We start from the raw sequence: 27,433 nt of genomic DNA, 5'->3' as shown, positions 1-27,433 counted from the left end.
ACTTTCATATGCTACAAAAAAGAGAAAAAGGGGATTATAAATAAGAGCATAAATCTGTATTATGCCTATATAGTTTGCCTTTTTCTTTAATTAGAATGACAAAATTATAGAATTTGAGAAAAAAGAAAGAATTTGAGAGAGGGAGGGCCCCTCAGTAACTATTTAGTTCAATTTATTCCCAAAAGGAATCCCACCTATAACATATAACATTTAAATATAACATATATATAGGAACACCACCTATAACAAATAAAATATAACATATAACATTTGACAAAAGGTTCCCCAGCCTTTGCCTGAAGACTTGCAAGGAAAGGTAACCTACCTCTTTTCTAGGAAGCCCAGCTCACTTTTGGGCAGCTCTAGTTGTTTTGAAGTTTTTTCCCAACGTGAAGACTAAATCTTCCTCTACTATTTTCACCTGTTGTTCCTGGTTTCCTTTGAGGCCAAACAGAACAAATTTAGGCCCCCTTTCACATGATGCCCTCCAAATATTGAAAGGTAACAATTGTGTCCCCTCTGTATCTTCTCTTCTCCTACCTACCCAAGCCCAATTTCTTCTACTAATCTCCCAAGTGGCATGGATTCTACTGCATCGATTGCATTCCTTCCAATGGAAACTATTCGGATGATCAGTTGCCCTTATATCTTGGTGCCTAGAGAAGGGCAGAATATGGTGGCGCTATCATGTTGCTATTCCTGTTTCTGTTGAGTTATATTGTTTCTGTTGAATTATATTGTTCTTGTGGTACACTAAAACTCCAGGACCTTTTATTTTTTTAAACCTTTACCTTTTTAAAATATCAATTTATATCTTTTTATGTCTCTTCCATCTTATACCTTGCCTATCTTATCCTTGTGAATTGGACTTTTTTGTACTCAAGTACAATACTTTACACTTATTCCTATTGGATTTCATCTTAGATTTGGCCCACCTTTCGAGATCTTTTGGGTACCTGACTCTATCATCCACTGTGTAGCTATCCCTCCCAACTTTGAATCAACTGGAAGTTTTAAGAACATCCCATTTCTGCCTTTACAAAAATCATTGATAAAAATCTCAACAGCATAAGGTCAAACAGAGATCCCTCAGGTCCTCCGATGTAGAACTCCTGCCACACTGGCATTTGAAACATTAACAATTATTCTTTGAATCTGGTCATCCAACCAGTTTTCAAATCATCTGATTATATTATCACCTAATCCATATCTCTCTATCTTCTTTACAAGAATGCCATGAGATACTTTATCAAAAGCTTTGCTAAAATTTAGCTAACCTATATTTGAAGCCTTCCTTTCATCTACTAATATAGCAAGCCTATCAAAAAAAGAAAACCTAGCTTCCAAAACTTTCTTGCTTATCTGTGTTTCCTTCTGTTCTTTTCTGTATATATTTTTTAAAAAATGTATCAATGCAATGACACATGTAAAGCCCAGTGGAATAGCTCATTGGCTACAGGAGTGGGGTTTGAGGAGGGGAGGGAAAGAACACGAATCATGTAACCATGGAGAAATCTTCTAAATTAATTAATTAAATAAAAATTTTCAAATCACAAAAAAAAAAAAGTGTAGCAATCCTTTCTTTCCTTTTTCTGGAGGACAACCTTTTAACTATTTCTTTCTCCTTTTGAAAATCCCTCTTCTTCCATTACAAAAAAAAAAAAGAAAAAAGTCCTTTGTAAGAAATATGTATATATGTTCAAGTTAAATATTCCCACATTGGTTTTATGTGAAAATGATTACAACATGTTTCATTCTGAAATGGAGTCCACCATCTCTTTTTCAGGAGGTTGATAGCACCTCATCAGTCCTCTGGAGTCATGATAGGTCATTGTATTGAACTCAGTTCTTAAATCTTTCAAAATTGTTTTCCTTGGGGGCAGCTAAGTAGCTCAGTGGATTGATAGGCAGGTCTAGAGAGAGGACACGACTTAACTGTGTGACCCTGGGCAAGTCACTTCACCCCCATTGACTAGCCCTTACCACTCTTTCTGCCTTGGAACCACTACACAGTATGGATTCTAAGATGGAAAGTAAGGGTTAAAAAAAAATTGTTTTCCTTTGCAATGTGGCATAAATTGTAAATGGGATATTCAAACCTTTTTACTTCATGACTCAGTAGTCTTAGTGACTCTCCATGTCCTAACATTGTCCCTATGTAACCTTCTTGACCTAGTAGCAGATTTTAAAAACTTGGAGAAAATCTTCTGCTCCCTTTTAGTAGGGTGGGTTACCTTGTTCATGTCACCTAATGCCACAAAATGTTCATTGGAATTACGAAGGCTCCAGTCTCCACCTGTCTTCTGAAACCTTCCACTGACTCTTTTAGGGGGCACAACTTGAGCTCCAGTATGTGACGCATCATACAGGTGTATCTTGATAGGTAGTGAGGCAGCACTGTGTGTTCCATAGAGATTTGGCTCTGGAGTCATGCAGACCTCTTTTCAAATTCTGCCCTTGAAACTGGAAAGACCTCCATGAACTATTGCAGAGTGAAATATGCAGAACCAGGACAACATCGTCCTCAGTACCTGAAACATGGTGGGACCATCAAATGTAATAGATTTTTCTACAAGTAGCAATGCAGTGATCCAGGACCATGCTGAGGGACTTATGAGAAAGAATGCTATCCACATCCAGAGAAAGAACTGTGGGAGCAGAAACACAGAAGAAAAACATGATTTATTGTTTGTTTATATGGGTATGTGATTTGGGATTTTGGTTTTTAACAGATTATTCTAATACAAAAATGAATAATATGGAAATAGGTGTTGAGGGATAATATATGTATAATCCAATGGAATTGCTTTGTCAACTCCTGGAGCAGGGAGAGAGACAACAAGAATCATGTAACCATGGAAAAAAACCTTTTTTTAATGTTAAAAAAACATTCTGCCCTTGGTATGCTACTTTGTTTTATTCATTGGAAAATCAATAAATTTCTCTGTGTCCCAATTGGGTTTCTAAAACTCTAAATTAGAGATGAGAGGCCAATCTTCAGTGGTAGACAGAGTTTTTGCATAGGAATGTCAATATATTGATGAAACATGGGTTTGGTACCAAAAATAAAATTCAAAACAAATGAATATACTGACATTTAAAATTATGTACTTTTGGTTAAATCTTAGTGTTCTACATGTTTACATGATATTTGTGAAAATACTACCTTCCAAGTAAAAATCACGATTGTATGTGGGAAAACTTTCTAACTTTCATTTGCAAGGAGATTGAGTACCTTTTTTTTTTTTAAACCCTTACCTTCCATGTTAGAATTCATACTGGGTATTGGTTCCAAGGCAGAAGAATGGTAAGGGCTAGGCAATGGGGGTTAAGTGACTTGCCCAGGGTCACACAGCTGGGAAGTGTCTGAGGCCAGATTTGAACCTAGGACCTCCCATCTTAGGTCTGTCTTTCAATCCACTGAGCCACCCAGCTGTCCCCCATCCATTTCTATAATATAAGAAGTCAACTATCAGGCAAGTTTATACATATCCAGATTACTCATATATAATCACATTAAGATGATTATTTGGACTTCAATTCAGCATTAAGATAAATTACATAATTAGTCCTTAATTTCCTAAAGTACAATGCATCCACTCTAATACTGATAGATTGTGACTTAATGATTCTTTTTGTGCATAAATAGATTATATGGTCACTGTTGTTGGTCTGGATCTGCAGTTACCACATAAAGAAAAGGACAAGCTTGGTAATCAACTCTTTTCTATACGGAAAATTATTCCAATAAACAGATAAATCAGACATGCTAATATTTATCTAGAGGGCAGGAAGTTAACAATTATTGTTGCAGAATGAAAATTTCAAAATGAAAATGAATTCTTAGTTAATTCCATTTTTGAATGTTTAAATTTTGTAAATGTGACCTATTTTGAAAGGTCAGAGAACTTCAAGTGGTTATGGGTAAGTTTTATCTTTATTAAACAGATAATTTTCCTGAGGCAGAGATATTTATATACAAAGAATTTACATTGCTCATTTCAGTTAATTTGCCTAACTGAACTAACTGAACCACTACTAAAGGGAAATCAGAGTTCAGTTTTAATGTGTTGTGTTCTAATCATTTGACACAGATTTTAGTTATTTCAAAAGTATTTCAAAAATACTTTTCTTTTTTCTGTATATTTTATGGAAAAGGGATTATTACTATTTAAACATTTTTTAAAATTTCCTATTGAAGGCAAGATTCTGCACCTGCATTTTCACAAGTAAGTGCAAAATAATTTCATTGAGTCCTGGAACATAAAGTCTCCTCAGTAAAATCTTGAATACAAAGTGTATATGAAGTAGTTGTTATATGTTATCCAGGATGTTTGTCTTAAAATAACATAAAAGATTTTACTGAAGGGTGGATACAGAACTGGCTTCAGCCTAGAGTTCAAATTCTGCTTCTGATAAAGGGAGTAGCAATTTTGGTGTAGAAAGTTGGACAAAGGGCATTAATTCCTTCCATTAGTTTCCAAGGTGATTTATGTGATGTAAATTGAAAGAAACTGAACAGAATGTTCTTAATCAGATTTTTAAAATGGACTAAATCCAGAATGACTGCTGAGGTGAAAGAAAAGCAATTAAAAATAAAATCTCCCCCAATTTCTTAAGAACTTTTCTAGCAGTCCCAGATGAGGGTCTGAAGCACAAAGAACTGTGATAGCCCTTGGGGCTAGGAACAGTAAGATTTAAATTTAGATCAATAAGTCCAAGTTCTTATTTTTCATAAAGTTTATCAATAATCACTTGAAGTAGACAAAATAAAAAGTTTAAAGCCTAATATTCTAATTTAAGTATGACCATGTTTGTAGATTCTCCTGCCTGGCTGTCAGCCAGCTTCTACAGTGGCGTTCAGGGAAGAAGAGAGAGCAGGGAGGAATCACACCAAAACTTTATCCTCCATATATTCATGCAGTTCACACACCATAAGCATGCAAATGGGATGCTGGGTAAGAGAGTCTTGGAGAGCAAATTCTATCCACACAATCCCCCCTGTGATTCCACTGGGAGGCAAGCATGTTGGAATCTCCCAGATTTACATGTCTAGCCTTCCTTCCCCAATTAATCTCCCCAATGAATCATTACATATAACCAGTTTATAGCTCTAAAGATCTCTTACTAAAGGTGCACACAATATTGTACTTTCTAAGGGGAAATTATAATAATTTGGGGATAAGAGAGAAATTAAAGAGAAAGAGAGCAAAACCAATGGTTGGTAGGGAGCATTGACAAAAAGCCAATTAGGGGGTAATCCCCTTTGGCATAAGAGTATATACACTCAGAGTAAATACGTTCAACCTCCTTCAGTTCAATTCACTACATCCCAAAGTTCATTCTGGATCTTTTGATGCAGTGTGTGGTTTCTGCAGGCATCTTTATTGCATCTTCTCCAAACAGTTCACTTTCTTGATTCAGGGAGTTAACAAGTTTCTTATCCTAAAAATTTCTCCAAAATATTTTAAACCTTACATTTAGAATAATACTTTACTGCTTTAGGGAAAAGACTATAAAGTCCCCAGTCAATAAATATTTATTTTTGACACCTACCATGTGTCAGGTATTGTTGTGCTATGCTGGAAATACAAAAAAGAGACAAAAGACCAAAATCCCTGCCCTTAAAGTCACACTCTTATGGGAAAGACAACAAGTAAATAAATATGTACAAATATGTGGCATACAGGATAAATAGGAAACAATTAAAAAGAGGGAAGTATTAGGATTAAAAGGTATTGGGAAATGCTTCGAGAAGAAGATGAGATTTTAGTTGGGCCTTAAAGGAAGCCAGGAGGTGGGGATGAGGAAGGAGAGCATTTCATGTCTTCCATATGTGGAGGACAGCCAGAAAAAATGCTGGGAGCAGAGATGGAATATCTTGTTCATAGAACAACAAGAAGGCCTTTGTCTTTGGATCAAAGTAAAGTTTACAAAGATTGGAAAGGTAGGAGGGGGTTAGGTTATGAAAGGCTTTGAATACCAGAGGATTTTATATTTAATCTTGGAGGTAATAGGGAGCCACTGGAGTTTACTGAGTAGGGGGCAGGGGCAGTCAGACCTGTGTTTTAGGAAAATTACTTTGGTGACTGAATGGAGAATGGATTGGGATGTGGAGAGACTAGAAGCAGATACCCTAGCAAGCTATGCCAATAGTTTAGACTTGAGATGAAGAGGGCCATCTCATCAGTATCTTTCTTTCACTCCCCCCCAGATGAGCCATCCCTTATGACAAATAATTTTTTTAAAGACAAAAATAAAAGAAAGAGGGAAAAAAACCTCCAGTATATCTGTTGAATACACTGAGAAATTATGAAAATGTAAATGTAAAACACTTGTGGACCTCCTTTTGCTGCCAAGGGATAGGTAACAGGAGTGTACTGATAAATGTTTAAAAGATAGCTCCATTAACTATACACTTTTGAGTTTAATCTGCACTGTTAATATTTTCTCTATCATTTTCTTAAGACAACCAATAAAATGAAACCCAGATTTGTAGTGTTTGCTAGTTTGTTTTTCTGAAGTGTAAATGTTCACTTTGAAGATTTAACAATCAGCTTTTTAGAGGATCTGGTTATAGCATAATCCTGTGAATTAATATGCTCTTCTAATTCTTTTTCTGAGCCATAATTGATAATTTTTCAACATTACTTTTTGATTTTTTTGGTGGTTCTTTTTTTTTGTTAACTTTTGCTGAGTTTTTTCTGCATTGTTTTCCTGACTCTACATATTTCACTCTACATTAGTTCATAAAGATCTTTCTCCTTTTTCTCTGTATTCCTCCCATTTGTCATTTCTTACACCACAATACTTTTTGAACATATGAATGTACCACAATTTATTTAACAATCCCCCAACTGATGTGCATTGACTTTATTTTCAATTCTTTGCTATCAGAAAAAGATGCTTCTATAAAATTTGGGGCGAAGACAGGTGGTCTAGTGGATCAAATTCTCAGCCTAGAGTCTGGAAGATCTGAATTCAAATTAAGCCACAGACACTAGCTGTGGAATCCTGAGTCAGTTGCCTAGTCCTGTTTGCCTTGGTTTCTTCATCTGTAAAATGAACTGGAGAAGGAATGGCAAACTGTTCCACTTCTTTGAGAAGAAAACTCCAAATGAATTCCTAAAGAGTTGGATATGATTGAACAACAATATAAAATTTTGTGATAAGCCTTTCTTCTTACCAATAACCTCCTTGGAAAGGGGAATGGAAATAAGAATTTATTTATATGGCTCCTACTATGTGCCTGACACTACACGAAGAGTTTTTACAAATATTATCTCATTTGATTCTCATAACAATCCTGCAAGGTAAGTGCTATCATTAGGATCATTTTACAGCTGAGGAAACAGGCAAACAGATGAAGTGACTTGTCTAGGGTCATACTGCTAGCATCTTCCCATAAATATTTTCTGTTTACCCTATATATAGTTTCCTTAATATATTATCTCTCCCATTAAATTCTGAGTTCCTTGAGGACTGGGACTCTTTGTGTATTCCCAGCACTTAGTATAGTGCTTTGTACATAGTAGGCATTTAAAAAATCTTGATTGATAGACTGAAATATCTGAGAAATCATTTGGATCTTCAGTATCCTTGACTCTAGATTCAGTGCTCTATCCAGTGCTACCTGTAGATATAAACTAGTAATGAATTCTCAAATGTTATGAATATTTTAGTCATTTTATTTGCAGAATTCCAAATTGCTTTCTAAAATGATTGTACTGATTTGAAACACCTCTAGTAATGCACCAATGTCTGTGGATTTTCAATGATTGGTCCTCATGCTTGGAATCCTCTTTCCTCTTCTCCAGCTTTTGTTTTCTCTGGCTTCCTAGAAGTTCTACCTAAAGCTGCACCTTCTGTAAGATTTTCCCAGTCTCTTCTGCCAATTCCTTCTCTTTGAAATTATCTCCAACTTATCCTCTCTATATCTTGTTTGTATATAGTTGTTTGTATGTTGTCTCCCTCTTTAGACTCTGAACTCTTTGAGGTCAGGGACTGTTGTCTTTCTTTGTATTCCCAAAGCTCAGCTTTGTTGCCCGAGATGACTTTCCATTTGCACTATATACACCTTCTATGGTAATAATAATAATTTTTAAAAACCCTGATCTTATCTTAGAACTGATATGTTTACATGCTGTTTCTCCCAGTAGAATGTAAGATTTTTTAGGGCAGGGACTGTCTTGTACCTTTCTTTACCCTGTCTCTTAGCATTGTCTGGTAAACAGTAAACTCTTAATAAATGTTTGTTGCTTGAGATTATTTTCCGTCTTTGTTGTTGTTGAGGTTTTGTCTTTTTTTTTGGGGGGGGGCAAAGATACTGAAATGGTTTACCATTTCCTTCTACAGATCATTTTACAGATAGGGAAACTGAGGCAAACAGGGTTAACTGATTTGCCTAGGGTCACACAACTAATAAATGCCCGAGGCTGCATTTGAACTCAAGTCTTCTGGAATCCAGGTCTGGCACTCTATCTACTAACTATCTAAGAGCCACGTATATAATTTCTAGATGGTATTATTCGAATGTAAGCTCCTTTAAGACAGGGTCGAATCATTTCATCCTACCCCTACAACTCAGCGTACTTGCGCAGAAGAGTTTGTGGATAATCTCGCGACCTCACCCTGGTTGTGGGAACGCAAGCGCCCTACGTCATCATTGGGCGCCGCCGCCCCTGCCCCTATTTCGCGGGAGATCTTGTTGGCGCGAATGGAGTCCGAATCTCGCTAACGGCTTCCCTCCGCTGCGGGCCTGTCTCCCTGCCTCCGTGTCCCCTGCTGCCTGCTCCCGGACAGTCATGGTGAGCAGCAGGGCTTCCGCCTCCAGCTCCGGGACTGGCAGCTGGTTTGGGGCTGGGGGGCAGAGGCGGGCTAGGATGCCAGTGACGAAATCTGGGAGGGCCTAGGGCAGAGGAGCTGCTGGCGGGGGGAACGACTGTGGACCCCCAGCGCAGGGTCCTTCTCTAAGGCCTGCCGACCCCCAGTCGGGCGGGAAGAGGAGCGAAATTTGGGGGTGCCTCTCTGGTGCTGTCGGGAGGGAGTTTAGTTATCTAAAACCACCTGGGGTGGTGAGGTGGGAAGAGAAATTTGTGTTTTTGCTGGGGGGAGGATTTCGTTTTCGGGTTCCAGCTTCTGTTGGGGGAGAGTGATTCTACACTAAGCGCTCGCTGCATTTTACACCTTGGCCCAGGTGAAAGGATGAAGACTCCATTTAGGCAGCTAGGTGGCGATGCACTTGGAATTGGGTATATAGGATGTGAGTTCAAATTTCTACCACGGACACACTTGAACTATTGGGGTGACTGGGGCAAGTCACATCGCTTTTCCCCGGTTTAGCTGCCTTATTTGTAAAATGACGATGACAATACCCCCACCCCCACCACTCCCCACCCCCCTCCCCCCCGTTTGTCGTGTGTGCCTTCGAGCCAAAAGAAAATCGTGTGAGTTCCATGGTAGAGTAGCTTCTTGGGAAGGAGGGAGGTTCTGACTTTATGGTTTACTTTTGTGGAAGAACTACTTGGTTGATCTTAGAAGAATCAAATTGATGACATACGTTTTCTTGGAAAAGAAAATTAGAAGTGGGTAGAAATTCAATATATTGTACAGTGGTTACAAGAAACAAATTTGACAGACATTCTTTTTCATTATGCAGGCTCATAGATTTAGAGCTGGTAGGAGCTACAGGGATGATTTTGACCATTTTTAGAGAAGAGGCACTAAGGCATAGAGAAATTGGCTAAATGTTTGCTTCAGGCCACCCCCACCCCCCCCAATATTTGAGATAGTGAGTAGCAGAACTTGCATTTTAACTTGAACTCAGGTCTTCTGACCCTGAGTCCAGTTTTCCTTCCACTGTATCTCCTTTGGAGCTTGACATCATGCTTAAGAAAATATTAATTTATAAGTCAGTTAAATGTAGTGTTGAAATACTTATCACATTACTTACTCAGAAAAGAGTAATGTGTTGTATTTCCTAGCTATGGGAATATTTATTTATTAAATGAACTTATAAAACTCCCCAAAGTAAAAAACTACCTAATATCATCATGGGTATTGTTCATTTGGTAACAACAGGGCTCATTTTCCAACATGCCATTTTTTTCTGAGGTGAAGGAATAATTTTTTTTTAAACACTTTTCTTCCATCTTGGAATCACTACTGTGTATTGGTTCCAAGGCAGAAGAGAGGTAAGGGCTAGGTTATGGGGTTAAGTGACTTGCCCAGTGTCACACAGCTAGGAAGTGTCTGAGGCCATATTTGAACCCAGGATCTCCCATCTCTTGGCCTGGCTCTCAATCCCCTGAGCTACCCAGCTGCCCCTATGAAGGAATGATTTATAAAAACATTTTCTAGGGTGAGAAGCTTCATGCATTACATTGAATTTCTTTTGGAAGAATGGATGGATACTATTAAATGATCAGCACTTTAAAAGTAAATTTTGTTGATACTTTTTAAATACCCCTTGTTTAAAAATTTTTTAAAAAGTATTAAAAAACCCACAACACCCTATTTTTTGCCTTAGATTCACTGTTGGTTTCAAGGCAGAAGAATGGTACAGGTTAGGCAACTGGGGTTAAGTGACTTGCCCAGGGTCACTCATCTAGGAAGTATCAAAGGCTAGATTTGAACCCCTCTCAAAGTGGATAGGGCCTGGCCCTATCCACTGAGCCACCTAGCAGCCCCTCATTTCTTTTTTTAGTCAGTGCTCCTATTTTAGAGTGTTCTAAGTTTTATATACCATATTATATATTTATCATATTTCAATTATTTGTTATATTAATATTTATACTTGATTATTTTGCTTATCTTTTAGATTTCCATGGTTTCTGCCTAAATTGCAGAAAAGACTGTCATTTCATTTGTTTTTAGTGACATTATCCTGAAGTATTAAAAATGGTCGTGTTTCTTCAAGAACAAAGAAAATATGATCCTCAGAAGGGGAGATAAATCACTTTTATTATCCAAAATATCCTTTCCCTCTCCTTTTAAAGAGAAAAAAACAATACAGCAAAATTAGCCAACATATGGAAGAAAATTTGAAATCATTTCAGTGTTCTGTTATCCATAATCACAAATCTTTGCACAGAATGGGAGTCTTTTCATAACTTTCTTTGGGGTCATGGTTATCCTTTTCTTAGGTTTTATTTAGTCCACAAGCATTTACTTATTGCCATTTGCTGCTACGTAAGACTAGAAATACAAAGAGAGGCAAAAACAGTTCTTGCCCTTGAGGTGGTCATATTAAAAATTTTTTTTTAAAAATCTTTTGTTTTTGCAGCTCTTTCATTCTTTTACATTTATGTATCAGTTTGTTATATATTCCTCAGTTGTTTGGCATATTTATTGTTTCCAATTCTTTACTAAGACAGATAGCATAGCTATAAATATTTTGATATTAAAAGAATCTTTTTGTCAGTGAGCAAGGAGAGATCACATTCTAATGTTCTTTTTATTTACATTGTGTTTATTGCTTTCCAGATAGTGTGTATTTCTCTTTGCCTCAGTTTCTAGAAGTCTTCCTTCTCTATGTTGGTCATACTCATCATTTCTTTTTTTTTTTTAATTTAATAAAACCCTTTCCTTTCATATTGGAATCAATACTGTGTATTGGTTCCAAGGCAGAAGAGTGGTAAGGGCTAGACAATGGGGGTTAAGTGACCTGCCCATGGTCACGCATCTGGGAAGTGTCCTAGGTCATATTTGAACCCAGGACCTTCCATCTCTAGACCTGGCTCTCAATCCACTGAGCTATCTAGCTGCCCCCCATACTCATCATTTCTTATAGCACACTAATATTTTGTTATATTTATGTAATCATCACTGTCTTTTGAAGGTTACTTTCTCAAGTGATGCTTTGTGTTGCATGTAGAATAGGAGAGAGTTTGATAGATGTAGATTCCAATGATGTTAGCAGACTTACTAAATGAATAGATTAATGTAGGGTTTAAATTTCATATTAAAGCTCTTTTCTACTGTTTTTTTCTGATGCTCAGTTATTATTATTATTATTTATCATTTATTCCTTTATTTAAAAGGGGTGGTAGTAAATTAGTCTATTAAGTAAGATTTTTCAGTTGCATATATATTTAATTCCTCCCATGTCATCCTGATGTGATTAAAAGGAGCAATCCATGTCTGCATTGTATTTTTCTAAAATATTTTCCAGTACAAAAAAGCAAAAAAAGATCGAGAGAAAGCCAGCCTTAGAAATTGTTTGGATTTTCTTCTGGACTTAATGATTTGACTAACCTATGACTAAAATCTGAGGGTCAAATTTTGAAAGTCAGTACCTATTTTTAAAAAAACATCTATTTAATTGTTGTTAAAAATCTGAATACTGCACAGTTTTCAACTAATCAAACACAAGTCCCCAGAGAGCTTTTAAAAATTTTTTTAATTTTAATTTTAATTTTTTCTTAAAACCCTTACCTTCCATCTTGGAGTCAATACTGAGTATTGGCTCCAAGGCAGAAGAGTGGTAAGGGCTAGGCAATGGGGGTCAAGTGACTTGCCCAGGGTCACGCATCTGGGAAGTGTCCTAGGTCAGATTTAAACCCAGGACCTCCCGTCTCTAGGCCTGACTCTCAATCCACTGAGCTACCCAGCTGCCCCCCCCACCCCCCCCCCCCCCCCCGCTTTTTAAAGGAAAAATTATTTCAGTGAATGAAACTCTGGAATAATTCAATCTAATGGCATCGTTGACCAATTTTTTATTTGTTGTTTTTATTGATTGTCTTATACTAGATCTTAGAAATGACCAGAAATTATCTTATTGCCATACATTGGTCAGTTTCATAACTTCATATTGATAGTGTAGGTACAACTTTGTATTTTCTTGGGTTTTAAGAGAAAAGTTCACATTTTGGTGTCTTGCATGAACTTTTTCTTATCCTTGTTTTTTGGTTTTGTTGACTACCTAAAAAATGAAGGAGAAATGCGATAGGTGCTTTTAAAATAGAATTATAGAGTCTAGTATGTTAGACATCACTTTGTTACTCCTAAGGTTTTTTTGTATGAAAATGTTTTAAATAGAAATGAACATGGTAGTATAAGTTGCTTATACTTCTCTTTCTTTGATAGGCAATATAACTTTAAAAATCTTCCAGCAGTGGTAAAAGAACCATCAGAGTACCCTTCTTGTTTATTGACCTTTATATGGGGCAGAGAACTAATCATATGTGTATAGATGGGACTTAGAGAAAATACCTTAGAGATCATAGAAGGCCTCATTTTTTTTAAACATTTTATTTGGTCATTTACAAACATTATTCATTGGAAACTGATAATTTTCTTTTCCTCCCCCCACCCCCTCCCACCACTTCTCCCATAGCCGACACGCAATTCCACTGGGTTTCACATGTGTTCTTGATTTGAACCCATTTCCATGTTGTTGGTATTTGCATTAGAGTGTTCATTTAGAGTCTCTCCTCAATCATCTCCCCTCAACCCCTGTAGTCAAGCAGTTGCTTTTCACAGGTATTTTTACTCCCACAGTTTATCCTCTGCTTGTGGATAGTATTTTTTAGATCCCTGCAGATTGTTCTGGGACATTGCATTGTCCCTAGTGAAGGAGTCCATTATCTTCGATTGTACCACAGTGTATCAGGCTCTGTGTACAATGTTTTCCTGGTTCTGCTCCTCTCATTCTGCATCACTTCCTGGAGGTTGTTCCAGTCTCCATGGAATTCCTCCACTTTATTATTCCTTTTAGCACAATAGTATTCTATCAACAAAATATACCACAATTTGTTCAGCCATTCCCCAATTGAAGGGCATCCCCTCATTTTCCAATTTTTGGCCACTACAAAGAGCGCAGCTATGAATATTCTTGTACAAGTCTTTTTTCTTATTATCTCTTTGGGGTACAGACCCAGCAGTGCTATGGCTGGATCAAAGGGCAGACAGTCTTTTATCGCCCTTTGGGCATAGTTCCAAATTGCCCTCCAGAATGGTTGGATCAATTCACAACTCCACCAGTAATGCATTAATATCCCTACTTTTCTTCATCCCCTCCAGCATTCATTACTTTCCATAGCTGTCATGTTAGCCAATTTGCTAGGTGTGAGGAGAAGGCCTCATTTTACAGTTTAAGAACCAGAGAGGCAATGAGTTTCTAAAAATTACAAGAATTGTAAGGAGCAGAGATTGAATGTGAACCCATTCTCTTTTTCTAACCCCATCCTTGTTCTTGTACTTAAGCTCCTGAAGCATATAGGAGAAGATATCCAGGTGACTAGCTCAGGAGAAAGACTGAGCATAAGATAGATTTGAGTCATCCATTTAGATTTCATGATAGCTGAATAAAACCTGATGGGATCTCCAAACCAGTGCTTATAAAAAGAGCAGAGAGGCCCATACAGGGAATAAGGTAGGAGATGGATTAAGATTTAGCAAAGGAGACAGAAAAAGAGACTGAGACTAGAACCAAGAGAGAGAGAAGTCTTTGAAGTTCAGGTAAGAGAGAGTGGAGAGCTGTATCAAAAGCTCTGTATGTGGTGTCTATACCATATGCTAGGTGAAATGTCTTGAAGGTGTCTTTTGGAGGGAGATAAGCATCTATTTATGAGGACTGTTTGAAAAGTTTGTACCTTTTTAAAAATTAAAAACATTACCAACAGCAAAAATCTGCCTCTCTCCACTCTTCTGTTGAGAGTGAGAGAAAAACAAAACCCCTTCCAAACTATATCAAGAAAAACTTATTTCTTCATTGGATGTATCTGAAAGAAAACAGATATATTAATATATTTTTACATATCTAAATCTCATGCTGCCCTCTGCCTTTCACCTCTTAGGAGATGGGTAGCATGTTTCATCATTACTTCTCTGGAATTGTGATTGAGCATTACATTGATCAGAAATCCTAAGTCTTTCAAAGTTCTTGTCTTTAGAATATGGCTGTCATAGTCTGAATTATTCTCTTGGTTCTGTTCACTTCTCTCCGTATCACTTCATACAAGTTTTCTTAGATGTCTATGAAACTATCTCCTTCATTTCTTACAGCACATCGTGTTTATATACTGAAACTTCATCAACCATTTCCCAATTGATGAACATCTCCTTAGATTCCCGTTGTTTACCGCCTCAAAAAAAGCTATAACTATTTTTGTACATTTTTATTTAGAGCTTGTATTTTGCTTGGGTTTCCTTTTCCCCTAACCTTCCTGTTTCCCTGTTGAGTGAAATGTAGTTCAATATCGAAATGTGTGTTCGTGTTCTTCCCTTTTTTAGATGTGAGTAAGGTTCAGGTGTGAGCTGTTTACTCCTTCCTCCTTGTTGCACATTCTGATTATATGTAATTGACTGACATTGTTTCTTCCAACTGCAATAATTTTCTTTTTCTCCTTAAAAAACCCTTACTTTTGGTAAATGTAAGTTGCTTGGTAACTCAGAAGTGAAATATGTGAAATTTGCATTTCCTTTACAGCTGTGGGAGGAAGTGGTTGGCCACCTGAAATCTAGTTCTGTGCCAAATACAGTTCAGGTTGTTGCTTAATTTATTTACCACTCTCATTATGTAACTTAAATTAATTCTCACAGCTGAGTTATTCATATGGCTATTTGACTAAGTACTTTAGAGTTAATTAGGTTAACTTTTGAATTTAAGTGTGCTGGATGACTTAGTAGGTACACTACCAGGGAAACTTAAAAAAACAAAAAATCCATAACTCTTACCTAATCTTAGAATCACTATGTATTGATTCTAGGGCAGAAGGGCTGGTAAGGGTAAGGGCTAGGCATTGGGGATTAAGTGACTTGCCCAAGGTGGCACATCTAAGAAGTATCTGAGGCCAGATGTCAACTGAGGACCACTCATCTTCAAGGCCTAGCTGCCCTGGGGGAAACATATAACTATATAGCAGTATAACTTAATTTTTATCTGTTTAATTCAGTGATTTATTGTGTTAAGGGATTGTGCTTAAGTTGTGTTTAGAGCCACTGAGCTCAAGGATTTTGGAAGAAATAAAAAAGTAGATTGGAAATTACTACTAGAAGAAAATGACTTATCTTGTCATATGCATTAGAGATTTCAATAAGGAAGGTATATGATACATGGGTCACAGTAGCAAAATTAGGTAACTTAAATCCAGAAAGATTGGAAATAATTTATGGAGAGAAGCATAAATATACTTATTATAAATTATAATATAAATAGAGTTAATTCCCCCTAACAGATTGGTAGCTTCTTGAAGCCAGTGACTATTTTATCTGTGTTTTGTATTTCTTTTACACCTTAAGGTTATAGATCCAGAATTCTAAGGGACCTTGGAGGTCATCTCATCTAATCCTTTTATTTTACAGATGAGAAAACTGAAGGAAGCCAGAGACATTAAGTGACTTTTCCAAGGTAGTTGAAGAGCCAGGATTTGAACTAGGCTACTTTGATAAAGTATTTTTTGAACTGCCTAATAGTGCTTTGTACATTTTATGTCCTTTATTATTTTTAATGCAATACAATTCAAATCAAATTAGATCATGGATTTCGTTTAGGAATTACATTTTAATCAAGAATTATGCAGTGGTAAATGGTAAATGACAGGAATGTTTTATTAAAGAAGTAAGGAAAATTTCTTCAAATTTTAGAAGATTCTATGTAGAAAAATATTTTTAATATTTTTGGTTACTGGTGTCCTAGATATTTATTGTTAAGAGTTTCATCTTCTAAATTAGATATGTCTCTTTAAGGAAGGGTTAATATTTTCTTATTGTTTGGATTTCTCTAAATTGATGATTTTGTAGAATGTGTTTTGGGTTACTTGTGCCATAATTGTGCTAGGCCTGGCAAATGTTTTGTTTAGCTATTTTTGCCAAATCCTGAGGATTGCCATAAATTTTAGCTTCTGGGAATTATATTTGTCTAAGTTTTTTTTTTTTTATCATCAGCTACAATCTAGGCCATTATACAGTGACAGAATAGACTAATGCTGTAAATACCACTTAAAATATTTTTGTTATATTTGAAGTTGGGATTTTGTGCACTTAGAGTTTGGAAGAATTATATCATTAGTGTCTTTTAAAATTTTAGGATATCCGGAAATTCTTTGGGGTCGTTCCAAGTGGAAAGAAACATGTTAATGAGACAGTGAAAAAGAATGAGAATACAAAAACTGTTGAAGGACCATTAAAAGCAAAAAAAGGAACAAAGGAGATCAAGGTCAGTTTTCCAAATAATGTTTTAGATTAATATAAAGATGAATAATAAACTAACTTCTCAAATTTGATTAATTATGAATTTTATACTAATAATAGTAGCTAACTTTTACATACCTGTTTACTATGTGCTAGGCACTGTGCTAAGTGCCTGACTCTTATTTTGTCTTCAAAACAATCCTTTGAGGTAGATGCTATTATTATAATTCCTATTTTATAGATGTGGAAATTATGAGGCATACAGAAGTATGTGACTTGCCCAGTATCCCATAGCTAGCAAGTGTTTTGCAACTGGATTTGAACTCTGTTTGCACAGTTAATAGAATTTTGGGCCTGGATTCAGGAAAACTCACCTCAAGTTTAAATTCTGGCCTTAAAAACTAATTAACTGTGTGATCCTGGGCAAAATCATTTAACACTATTTGCCTCAGCTTCCTCATATGTAAAATGAGCTGGAGAAGGAAATGGCAAAAATTTCTTTGCCAAGAAAACCCCAAATTGGGGTCATGAAGAGTTGGACATGATTAAAAATGATTGAATAACAAAAATAGCAACTCCTGATTTACAGACCTAGCACTATGCCACCCAGCAGTATTTATTTACAGTATTTACTTAAGGTTCAAGAAAAGATAAATGCTTCTAATTAAAACATGTAAATTGATGTGAGCTTTTTAAAGAAATTTTTAAAAATTAATGAATTTCTCCTCACATAAAACTAGTTATATACTGAAATAAAAACCAACTCCCCCAAAATAGTCTCTAAAAATAGTTGAGTAAAAAACAGTAATTGTAAATAATTGTTTTCAGAACAAATAACTTGGGGGCAGCTGGGTGGCTCAGTGGGTTGAGAGCCAGGCCTAGAGAAAGGAGGCTCTGGATTAAAATCTGGCCTCAGACCCTTCCTAGTTGTGTGACTCTGGGCAAGTCACTTAACACCTGTTGCCCAGCCCTTATCACTCTTCTGCCTTGAAACCAATATGTAGTATTAATTCTTAGGTGGAAGGTAAGGGTTTTAGTTTTAAAAAAAAAAAGAACAAATGGCTTTATTAAGATATCACTGACATCCATCATATTTACCATGAATTTTGCTGTTTGTTATTTTTCTTGCTGAAATCAGTATGTTTTTTCTATTGTTCTACTTTTAAAAAATCCATTATATCTTTTAAGTAAGTCCTCTTAAATTTCTTTTTGTTCTTTATAGCTGATGTGCCTTTGTTTATGATTTTCTTTTTCTTTTTTTTTAAACCCTTACTTTCCATCTTGGAGTCAATACTGAGTATTGGCTCCAAGGCAGAAGAGTGGTAAGGGCTAGGCAATGGGGATCAAGTGACTTGCCCAGGGTCACACAGCCTGGGGAGTGTCTGAGGTCAGATTTGAACCCAGGACCTCCCGTCTCTAGGCCTGACTCTCAATCCACTGAGCTACCCAGCTGCCCCCAAAGAGCTCACAATTAAGTCTAATTTAAATGGAATCTTTTTGAATATTGAAATGTAAAAATCTAGAGTGATATTATAAAGAAGTTGCAATTTTAAATAATTACTCTTGGAAACAAGAAGTGCCTAATAGAGGACAAATGATTCCTTATTAGTTCTTGCTTCTGCCCTTACCTTTTTTTTTGTTTTTGTTTCAAAAAAAGCACTTGACAGTATATAGCTGTTACTACTATTATAAGCTTCCTGTTTGGCATGTTTGAAATAAAATTAGTGATATTGCTTTCTCTTTTCTATTTCATCTCCCACTTAACCTTATATTTTCACTAAGCCACTCCATTCTTAGTTCAAGGGAGAAAAATAGGTTTGAAGGAAAAATAAGAATTTAAAAAATATCTAATGATTGGTTTGATTGTAGGTGAAAAATTCTTCCAAAGAAGATGATGTAAAACAAAAGCGTGCAAACAAGAAAAAGAGAATTATCTATGATTCAGGTAATTATTTTGAGGAACATTCAAGATTTAATTGTTTTTACTTTGTCACTTAAATTTAGTTATAAAAGTCTTTTTGCTTCATTGAAAGATATAGCATTATTCATTTTTGAAATGAAAATAATATAAAAGCTATAATTTTGCAAAAATGAGGTAATAGAAGTCATTGGTATTTTATAGAAGATTTTAAAAAGCTATCAACACAGCTTAGATTTTTGCTCACATATTTTATATGTTAAAATAATAGTTGAGCCTATTAGTGGTGGTTTTTTTGCTGCTTTTGGGTAAGTGATGGAAAATCTAGATTGAGTGGTTAAAATTCAAAAGAAACCAAAAGAATTTATAACTCTTTAGGACTTTGATAGATATGTTAGAAGGCCCCATTCAGGCAATTTAGGCATTTGTGTGAATTCAGCATGTCTAACATTGGTGTATGCTGTAGGCCATATAAAAGAATATATGACAAGATATGGTATAACCCAGTGATGACAAGAGAAAGAAGAGGTTTTAAGAGAGAGCCTGAGAGGACATTCCTAGGTGGTAGGGATAAGGATTTGAACGAGGGTGACATTGACAATAAATTGTGGTACAATAGAGAAAGGATTGGATTTTGAATCAGATTAGCTGAATTTTAATTTTACATCCACTACTTATTATCTGTTTGGTCTCATTCATCAGTTTCTTTTATCTGTTAAAATTAAGGAGTAGTTTTTAAGTTCCCTTCCATCTTTAAATCCAGTAAAATTTATGCATTGATATGGGTAGGATATGGATTTGTGAGAGACTTCTGAGGTAGAATGGAAAGGTCATTGATTAGCAGGTGAAAATTTGATTTTTTTGTTTCCTTCAAAAATTTTAGCATGAATGACTAGTTATGTTAGTAATCAAAGAAGAGAAATCATGAGGGAGAAAATTTGATGTTTTTTTTTTTCATGTCTAGTTTGAGCTTGTCATATGGCATTGAGTAATCTGGGCACTAGAACTCCTCATCTTGAGTGATAGGGATGAAGATTAGATTTGATAATAATTCATATGATAGCTGATATTTAAATAAGGCTTTAAGATTTCGAGAATTTAAGAATTAAATAATTTTAAGATTTGGAGAAGGAAATGCCACACACCACTCCAATGCCTTTTGCCAAGAAAACCCCAAATGGGCATGATAGGTGAAAAAAAAAATGAAGCAGAGATTGTGGTTTAGCCAGGATCATTCAACTAGTAACTATCTGATTCCAGATTTAAACTTGGGTCTTTCTGACTTCACAGCTAGTACTCTATTTGTATAAGGGTGACAGTTGAAGCAGTAGCAGTTTAGGAAAGATCCTCAAGGAAGAGACTAAATATCAAAAAGAAGATGGAGGACTGAGTCTTGGAGGAGGGGAGGCACAACATTGGATCATCAGAGAAGTAAGAAGAAAGCTGAAAGGAGTGTGTCACAAGGGCCAAGAAGAAAGGAAGAATTAATAGTGTCAAGTAGTAATCAGAAAATAAGGATTGAGCAAAGGGAGTGGGATTTGGTGGACTATTAAATATTTCTGTTACAGAAGATATTTTTAAAAGAACTTTGATACACTAAATACCGACATTATTTGATAAATGTATTTTTATTCCAAATACAGACTCGGAGCCAGAGGAGACAGTACAGGTTAAAAATGTTCAAAACCAATCAGAGAAATTGCCGATGTCTTCCAAACCTCAGAAAATTCCAAGGCAAGATCCTGTTACATATGTTTCAGAAACAGGTAATAATGTCAATAATGCTTACTTCTTCATAAATAAGTCATTTGTATTGGATGTTTGAGCTTCCTGTGTAAATAGAGCACTTCAAATTTAAGCAGAGAGATTTTTGGAGAAATGTTTTGAGGTAATTCATTATTGCTTTTATAGGGAAAAGGCACTGGAGCTACCTTGCCACTTAACATTTTTTTAATTTTATAATATTTTATTTGATCATTTCCATGCATTATTCATTAAAGACAAAGATCATCCCCCCCCCAAAAAAACCCCAAAACTTTTTTATTAAGATCCTGAAGTTCATTGCACATTTTGTTTATATACAGTTAAAGTACTGGAAAAAATAATAAAAAGGAAGAGGAGAACAGAGGAGAGAGAGAGTTAGAGAAAGTAGGAATGTCTTGGCAAAAAATAATAATAGAAATCTCAAATGTTAAACTATATATAATTGCTTTCTGAAATTAAATATTTCTACTCAGAAAGAAAGGGAAGAAACAAAACTACTTGCTCATACTATCTGATCATTAATCAGTTGGAGAATGGCTCTTATTCTTACATTTTCATCAGTTTCTTATTAGAAATGAGATTTTTATTACAGAAGTCTAATGCAAATTTTTTTCTATTAACTTGTTTCCCTTCCCTTTTAATTTTAGCTATAACTGTATTAGATTTGTTTAAAAACTTTTAAAAATGCTAATTTCTACCAGACAGATATGCAATTTTCCCAGGAGTTGTCAAATAGTGTGTATTTAACCACAATAACTTGAGGCCTTGGTTTTTTCATGTTCTATGCTACTGTTTTGTTTTCTTCTATATGTTATATACATAATTGGTTTCACTGACTGACCTCTATTTAAACTAATGAATTAATTTAATGGTTACTGTTTTGTACTACAATTTGAGATCTGGCACTAATATACATTCTTCCTTTTTTTTCATTACCCTTGAGATTCTTAATTATTTGTTCATCTATATAAATTTCATTTATTATTTTTTCTTGGTCTACAAAATATTCCTTTGATAGTTTGGTTCCACAATTTTAAGATAAATTAATTTGGGTAGTATTGTTATTTTTATTGTACTATCTTTTTTTTAAATTATATTTTATTTGATCATTTCCAAGCATTATTCATTAAAGACATAGATCATTTTCTTTTCCTCCCCCCCACCCCCCCATCCCTCCATAGCCGACGCGTAAATCCACTGGGCATTACATGTTTTCTTGATTTGAACCCATTGCTATGTTGATAATATTCGCATTAGAGTGTTCATTTAGAGTCTCTCCTCTGTCATGTCCCCTCAACCTCTGTATTCAGGCAGTTGCTTTTCCTCGGTGTTTCCACTCCCATAGTTTATCCTTTGCTTATGAATGGTGTTTTTTTCTCCTAGATCCCTGCAAATTGTTCAGGGACATTACACCGCCTTTATTGTACTATCTTGACCTGCTCATGTTCAGTTAATGTTTCTCCAGTTGTTTAGATGTGTTTTTATTTCTGCAAAGAGTTATCACTGTATTCATATAGTTTTAGGTGTATTTTATAGCTTTCATAGGTATTTTGAATAGAATTTTTTCCCCTAGTTTTTCCTATTAGATATTTTTGACTATATATATGTTAACCTGAGTAGGGTAGAGATTGGAATAATTAAACTTTGATCTATGCTGCAGCCCTTCCTCAATCCTGTTAGGACTGAGTAGGGTGGAGATTGATTCCAAGTATCTCCATTGTATCAATTCTAAAATCAATCATGACTCAAAGAAATTCCTGTTCTATGCTTAAGCATAGGTCAAAGTCCTTTCCATTGTTCAGCAAAAGGTTTCTGTCCTAAAGTAATCTTAAGAAGGGAGGAGGAGGAACCTCCCATGCCAATGGGGTTCACATTCCAATAGACTATCAGTAAGAAATTTTCCAAGTATGAAATATCCCAATGGTGAAATTTCCAACATTTATAAGTCTAAGGAATTTTAAGGTTTACAATCCCCCCTGATGATCATTGGGAGACTAGTCTCCCCATTGATCATTTAACATAATCATTTTGTAGTTCTAAATTTACTTCTAACTAAAGATATACACAATATTCAATTTTCTAAGAGAAATTAGAATAGTGAGAGAGGAAATAGAAAAGAAAAGAAAGCAAAACCAATGTTTTGCTAGGCGCATTGACAGAAAGCCAAATTAGGGGCAGTCCCTTTTGGCATAAATGTGTACAGTTACAATAAATGTTCAATCAAAAGTTCAGTCCAATCAATCACATCCAAAGTTCATTCTTGATCTTCTTGATGAAGTGTAGGTTTTCGGCATCTTTCTGCAACAGTTCATTCTCTGGATATAAAAGTTTCAAGCTTCTTTCTTGAAGATCTTTTCTCAAACAGAATCAAAATCTTTTAAATTTTTTTATAAAAGTAAAATCTTAAACAAAATTCTTGGATTTTTATAAAAATACAATCTCAAACAAAAAAAAAATTCAAAATTCTTAGATTTTAAATTAAAATACAATCCCCCTGAAGTAAGTATTTAAAAAAAAATATCAAGTTTAGCTCAGAATGCAATGTTCAGTTATGGGGGTGTATGTGTCAATTAACAAAAGAATAGAAAAATAATAAAAAACATAAGAAAAATTCAAAATAGACCTTGTATAGGTCCAGTTTAAAGTAATTTCTATCCCACAAGTATGTAGGACAGAATGCAGTAATATTTCACTTAGCCATTTGTAGCCAAGACTACAGGAAGTTGCCATAATATAAGAAGAAAAGAATTAGAATTCTATTTTGATGGGGAAATGTCATTCCCTTGTCTGATTTTTTCCTCAGGGATATAGGGAGCCAGCATGATAGTCAAGCTTTGTACTTGTTTGAGTACTTCGAAAAGAGTGTAGATACAAGGAAGTCCTACGACTTAAACATAAGTTAAGCGTCGCAACCTCGAGTCTCACTTTAATATTTCTTGTGTGCTCTATTGGCACTATTCAGGTTTAGTCTGCGCTCCTTGTTTTTATCCCTTTTCCTGGAATCAGACACAAACATTAATCACAGTCCTATAATATTTTATCAATAAATGGCAGGTTCCCATAGTTTAAAGCTTTTAGGCATATATTGGTATTAACTTGTATTACTGCAGGGAAAAATAATATTAATATTAATTATGTGTACCTTCAGTACAAAAAATGAGAAAAAAATCAAATATTTTGATCAAAAAATAAAAGAAATAAGAAAAATAAGAAAAAAATCAGTAATTCAATATATTCTTGAAAAAAAAGAACAGCATCCATTTGTCTATGAATTATCTCCAATTCATATGATAAGATAGAGTCACAATTCATATGATAGGATAGAGTCAATCAGTCTCAGCAGAAGATGCTTTCTTCACATGTGAGCAGTGAATCCAAGAGTCTCTTTCTCCAATCTTTATAGATGTTGGAGTAGTTAATAATATTTGGAATGGTCCTTCCCATGGAGGTTGAGTTGCTCCAGTTCGCTTAAAATTCTTGATATAAACTTTATCTCCTGGGTTCAGGTCATGCAGAGAAAAGTCTAATGGTCCGGCTTGTACTGCAGCTCCGGATTCATGAAGTTCACGTAGTTTGTGCTGTAACTCCTGTATATAGGAAGCAATAGTAATATCTCCCCCTAATAGCGATGCATAAGCCGGGGAGAAAGGCTTAGCTTGTATAGGCAGATGTCCAAAAAGCATCTCAAATGGTGAGATGTGTAAGTCTCCTCTAGGCCTGCTTCTAAGATAAAATAGGGCCAGAGGGAGAATTTCAGGCCATTTTAAATGGGTCTCAGTGCATAATTTGCCAATCATAGCCTTAAGTTCTTTATTCATCCTCTCCACTTGGCCTGAGCTCTGGGGGCGATATGGAACATGGAATTTTGGAGTTATCCCCAAGCAAGAATATATTTGATTTAAGACAGAATCGGTAAAATGACTCCCTCTATCGGAGTCAATACGTGCTGGCAAGGCCAAAATGAGGAATAATTTCTTTTAAAAGTATCTTTGCAACAAAATCTGCTGTGGCTCGGGTCGTAGGATATGCTTCCGGCCATCTGGTTAGTTGATCTACAATTACTAGACAAAATTTATAACGTCCAGCCTTTGGCATTGTTATGAAATCTATCTGTAGATGTTCAAAAGGTGTGTAAGCCAGAGGACGTCCCCCAAAGGCTTTTCCACGATATGCATGTTGGTTATATGCCTGGCAGATAGGGCAGGCTGAACATACTTTAGAGGCTATAGTAGTTATACCAGGGGCTATCCATACTCTCTTGACAGAGTCCACGATGCCCTGGGTGCCAAAATGACCATTTTTATGAATAGATTGGCAATTTGGTTATAGAAACTTCTAGGGAGCAGGGGTTTTCCTTCAGATGACACCCATACTCCATTAATTTGTTTTGCTTTAAAATTTTGTTTCCATTTTTCCACTTCCTTTTCATTATAGGAAAGTGATAAATTTAAATTATCAGTGGTTGTTAATGTTAAAATTAATCCAGGTCCTTCTATGGCTGCTAGTTTTGCAGCTGCATCTGCTCGGTCATTTCCTCTAGAGACAGGGTCAGAGCCACCTGTATGGGCAGAGCAGTGAACTACAGCTAGGGCTTTAGGCAGTTTGAGAGCAGAAAGAACTTCATTAATAATTTCTGCATTAGCTATGGATTTTCCAGCTGAGGTTAAAAATCCTCTTTGGAGCCATAGCATCCCGACTGAGTGACAAATGCCAAAAGCATATCTAGAATCCGTATAAATTGTTGCGTTTTTATCCTTGGCAATTATACAAGCTTGTTTTAGAGCTATGAGTTCTGCTCCTTGAGCGCTAATGTTAGAAGGTAGTGAAGCTGACCATTCAGTGGCAAATTCTGAGACTACGGCAGCTCCAGTGTAACGTATGCCATCCCTCATAAAAGAGGAACCATCGGTAAATAAAATCAGATCTGCATTGTCTAAGGGAGTGTCCAAGAGATTATCTCGAGGCTTTTCTGCCATGGACACTAATGTTTCACAGTTATGTAATAGTTCTCCTGAAGTAGGTAAATCTGGAAACAAGGTGGAAGGGTTAAGAGTTGAACAGCTTTTCAAGGTAATATTTTCACTATTTAATAAGGTTATTTCATACCTTGTAATTCTCTGATCCGAGAATGCCTGTGTTCTATGTTTTATCAATAATGCTTCAATCTCATGTGGGCACATTATTGTTAATGGACATCCCAATACTAAATCAACGGTTTTTGTTACTAGTAAGGCTGTAGCAGCTACTCCTCTAAGGCATGGTGGTGCTCCTGCTGCTACTGGGTCTAGTTGGGCAGAATAATAAGCAATTGGGCGCTGAGAAGGTCCCAAAGTCTGAGTTAACACACCAGAGGCTACTCCTCTTCGCTCATGCACATATAAAGTAAATGGCTTGTTGTAATCTGGGATGCCTAGAGCCGGGGCAGACATGATAGCCTTTTTTAGATCTGATAGAGCTGACAAGTGTTCAGGCTCTAATTTGAGGGGTTCAGGAACCGAATCCTTTGTTAATGCTATAAGGGGTTTAGTGATTTCCCCATAGCAAGGAATCCATTGTCTACAAAACCCTGTTGCTCCTAAAATTGCTCTCAGCTGTTTCTTAGTGGTAGGAGCACTCAATTTTTGAATGTTCTCAATTCGTTTTGGAGAAATATAACGAGCACCCGCAGTCAAGATGAATCCCAAATATTCTACTTTTTGGAGACACCATTGAACTTTATCCTTAGAGATTTTATGTCCTCTTTTGTGCAATTCCAAAAGAAGGTGTTTGCTATCTTCTTGACATGTTTTTGCATCTGTTGAAGCCAAGAGTAGATCATCTACATATTTGATTAATTTGCTATTTTTAAATGTTATATTGTCTGTGTCTTGGCTCAAAATTTGCTCAAATAAGCTCGGACTTTCGACATAACCCTGTGGCAGTCGACACCAGGTATATTGTGAGCCCTTCCAGGTGAAAGCAAAAATATGCCTGGAGTTCTCATGTATTGGTATGGAAAAGAAAGCTGACCACAAGTCTACTACTGTAAAGTATGTAGCTGTGCTAGGAATAGATGAAATAATAGTATGTATGTTAGAAACTACGGAGTGTCTCTTTATAATGTGATTATTCACTGCCCTTAGATCCTGTACGAATCTATAGATGTGCTTGCCATCGGGCCCTTTTTTTGTTTTTTTAATTGGCAGGATGGGCGTGTTGTATTCAGATTTGCAAGGGATTATTATTCCCTGTTCTATTAATGAGTTAATAACTGGTGTAATACCCTCAATTGCCTCCTTTGAGAGGGGATACTGAGGGATAGAAGGAGGTGGGCTAGATTTAGTTTTTATCTGCACAGGGACAGCAGATTTTAGTAAGCCTACATCAGAAGAAGATGTGGCCCAAAGAGACTCCGGTATATCTTTAGGTATTTCAAAAGTGGAAGGCTCTTTTGCCTCCTGGTTTTCGGAGAGAAGTACAGGGAGTAAATTTAAAGATTCCTCTGGTACTTCTAATGATAATGAGCCATCTGGGGAGCAGGTTATTGTGGCTCTGAGTTTGCATAGAAGGTCCCTCCCCAGCAAATTTAAAGGGGAGTCAGGCATCAAAAGGAAGGAGTGTTGTACCTCTAGGGGTCCT

At 36.0% G+C, this 27,433-nt stretch overlaps 1 protein-coding gene across 4 annotated transcripts in view; it reads left to right on the top strand.

Moving 5' to 3' along the window:
- The first annotated feature begins 8,616 nt into the window (after positions 1–8,616).
- The window catches only part of RFC1 (replication factor C subunit 1), a 168,344-nt gene continuing 149,527 nt past the window's right edge, over positions 8,617–27,433 (top strand). For 3 of the 4 annotated variants that reach the window (XR_008912856.1, XM_007496556.3, XM_007496555.3), the window contains exons 1-4: positions 8,617–8,807; positions 17,030–17,158; positions 19,003–19,078; positions 20,695–20,817. Coding sequence is in view for 3 of the 4 variants with exons in the window: in XM_007496556.3 (XP_007496618.1) it covers positions 8,805–8,807; positions 17,030–17,158; positions 19,003–19,078; positions 20,695–20,817 (331 nt within the window). In the remaining variant the exon portion in view is untranslated. Of the gene's footprint in view, positions 8,808–16,305; positions 16,352–17,029; positions 17,159–19,002; positions 19,079–20,694; positions 20,818–27,433 lie in introns of all 4 variants that reach the window. The other variant, XM_056802538.1, reaches the window with a different exon arrangement.

This window comes from Monodelphis domestica, chromosome 6 (assembly GCF_027887165.1).
Source record: "Monodelphis domestica isolate mMonDom1 chromosome 6, mMonDom1.pri, whole genome shotgun sequence".
NCBI lineage: Eukaryota > Metazoa > Chordata > Mammalia > Didelphimorphia > Didelphidae > Monodelphis > Monodelphis domestica.
This window is presented reverse-complemented; position numbering and strand designations above follow the sequence as displayed.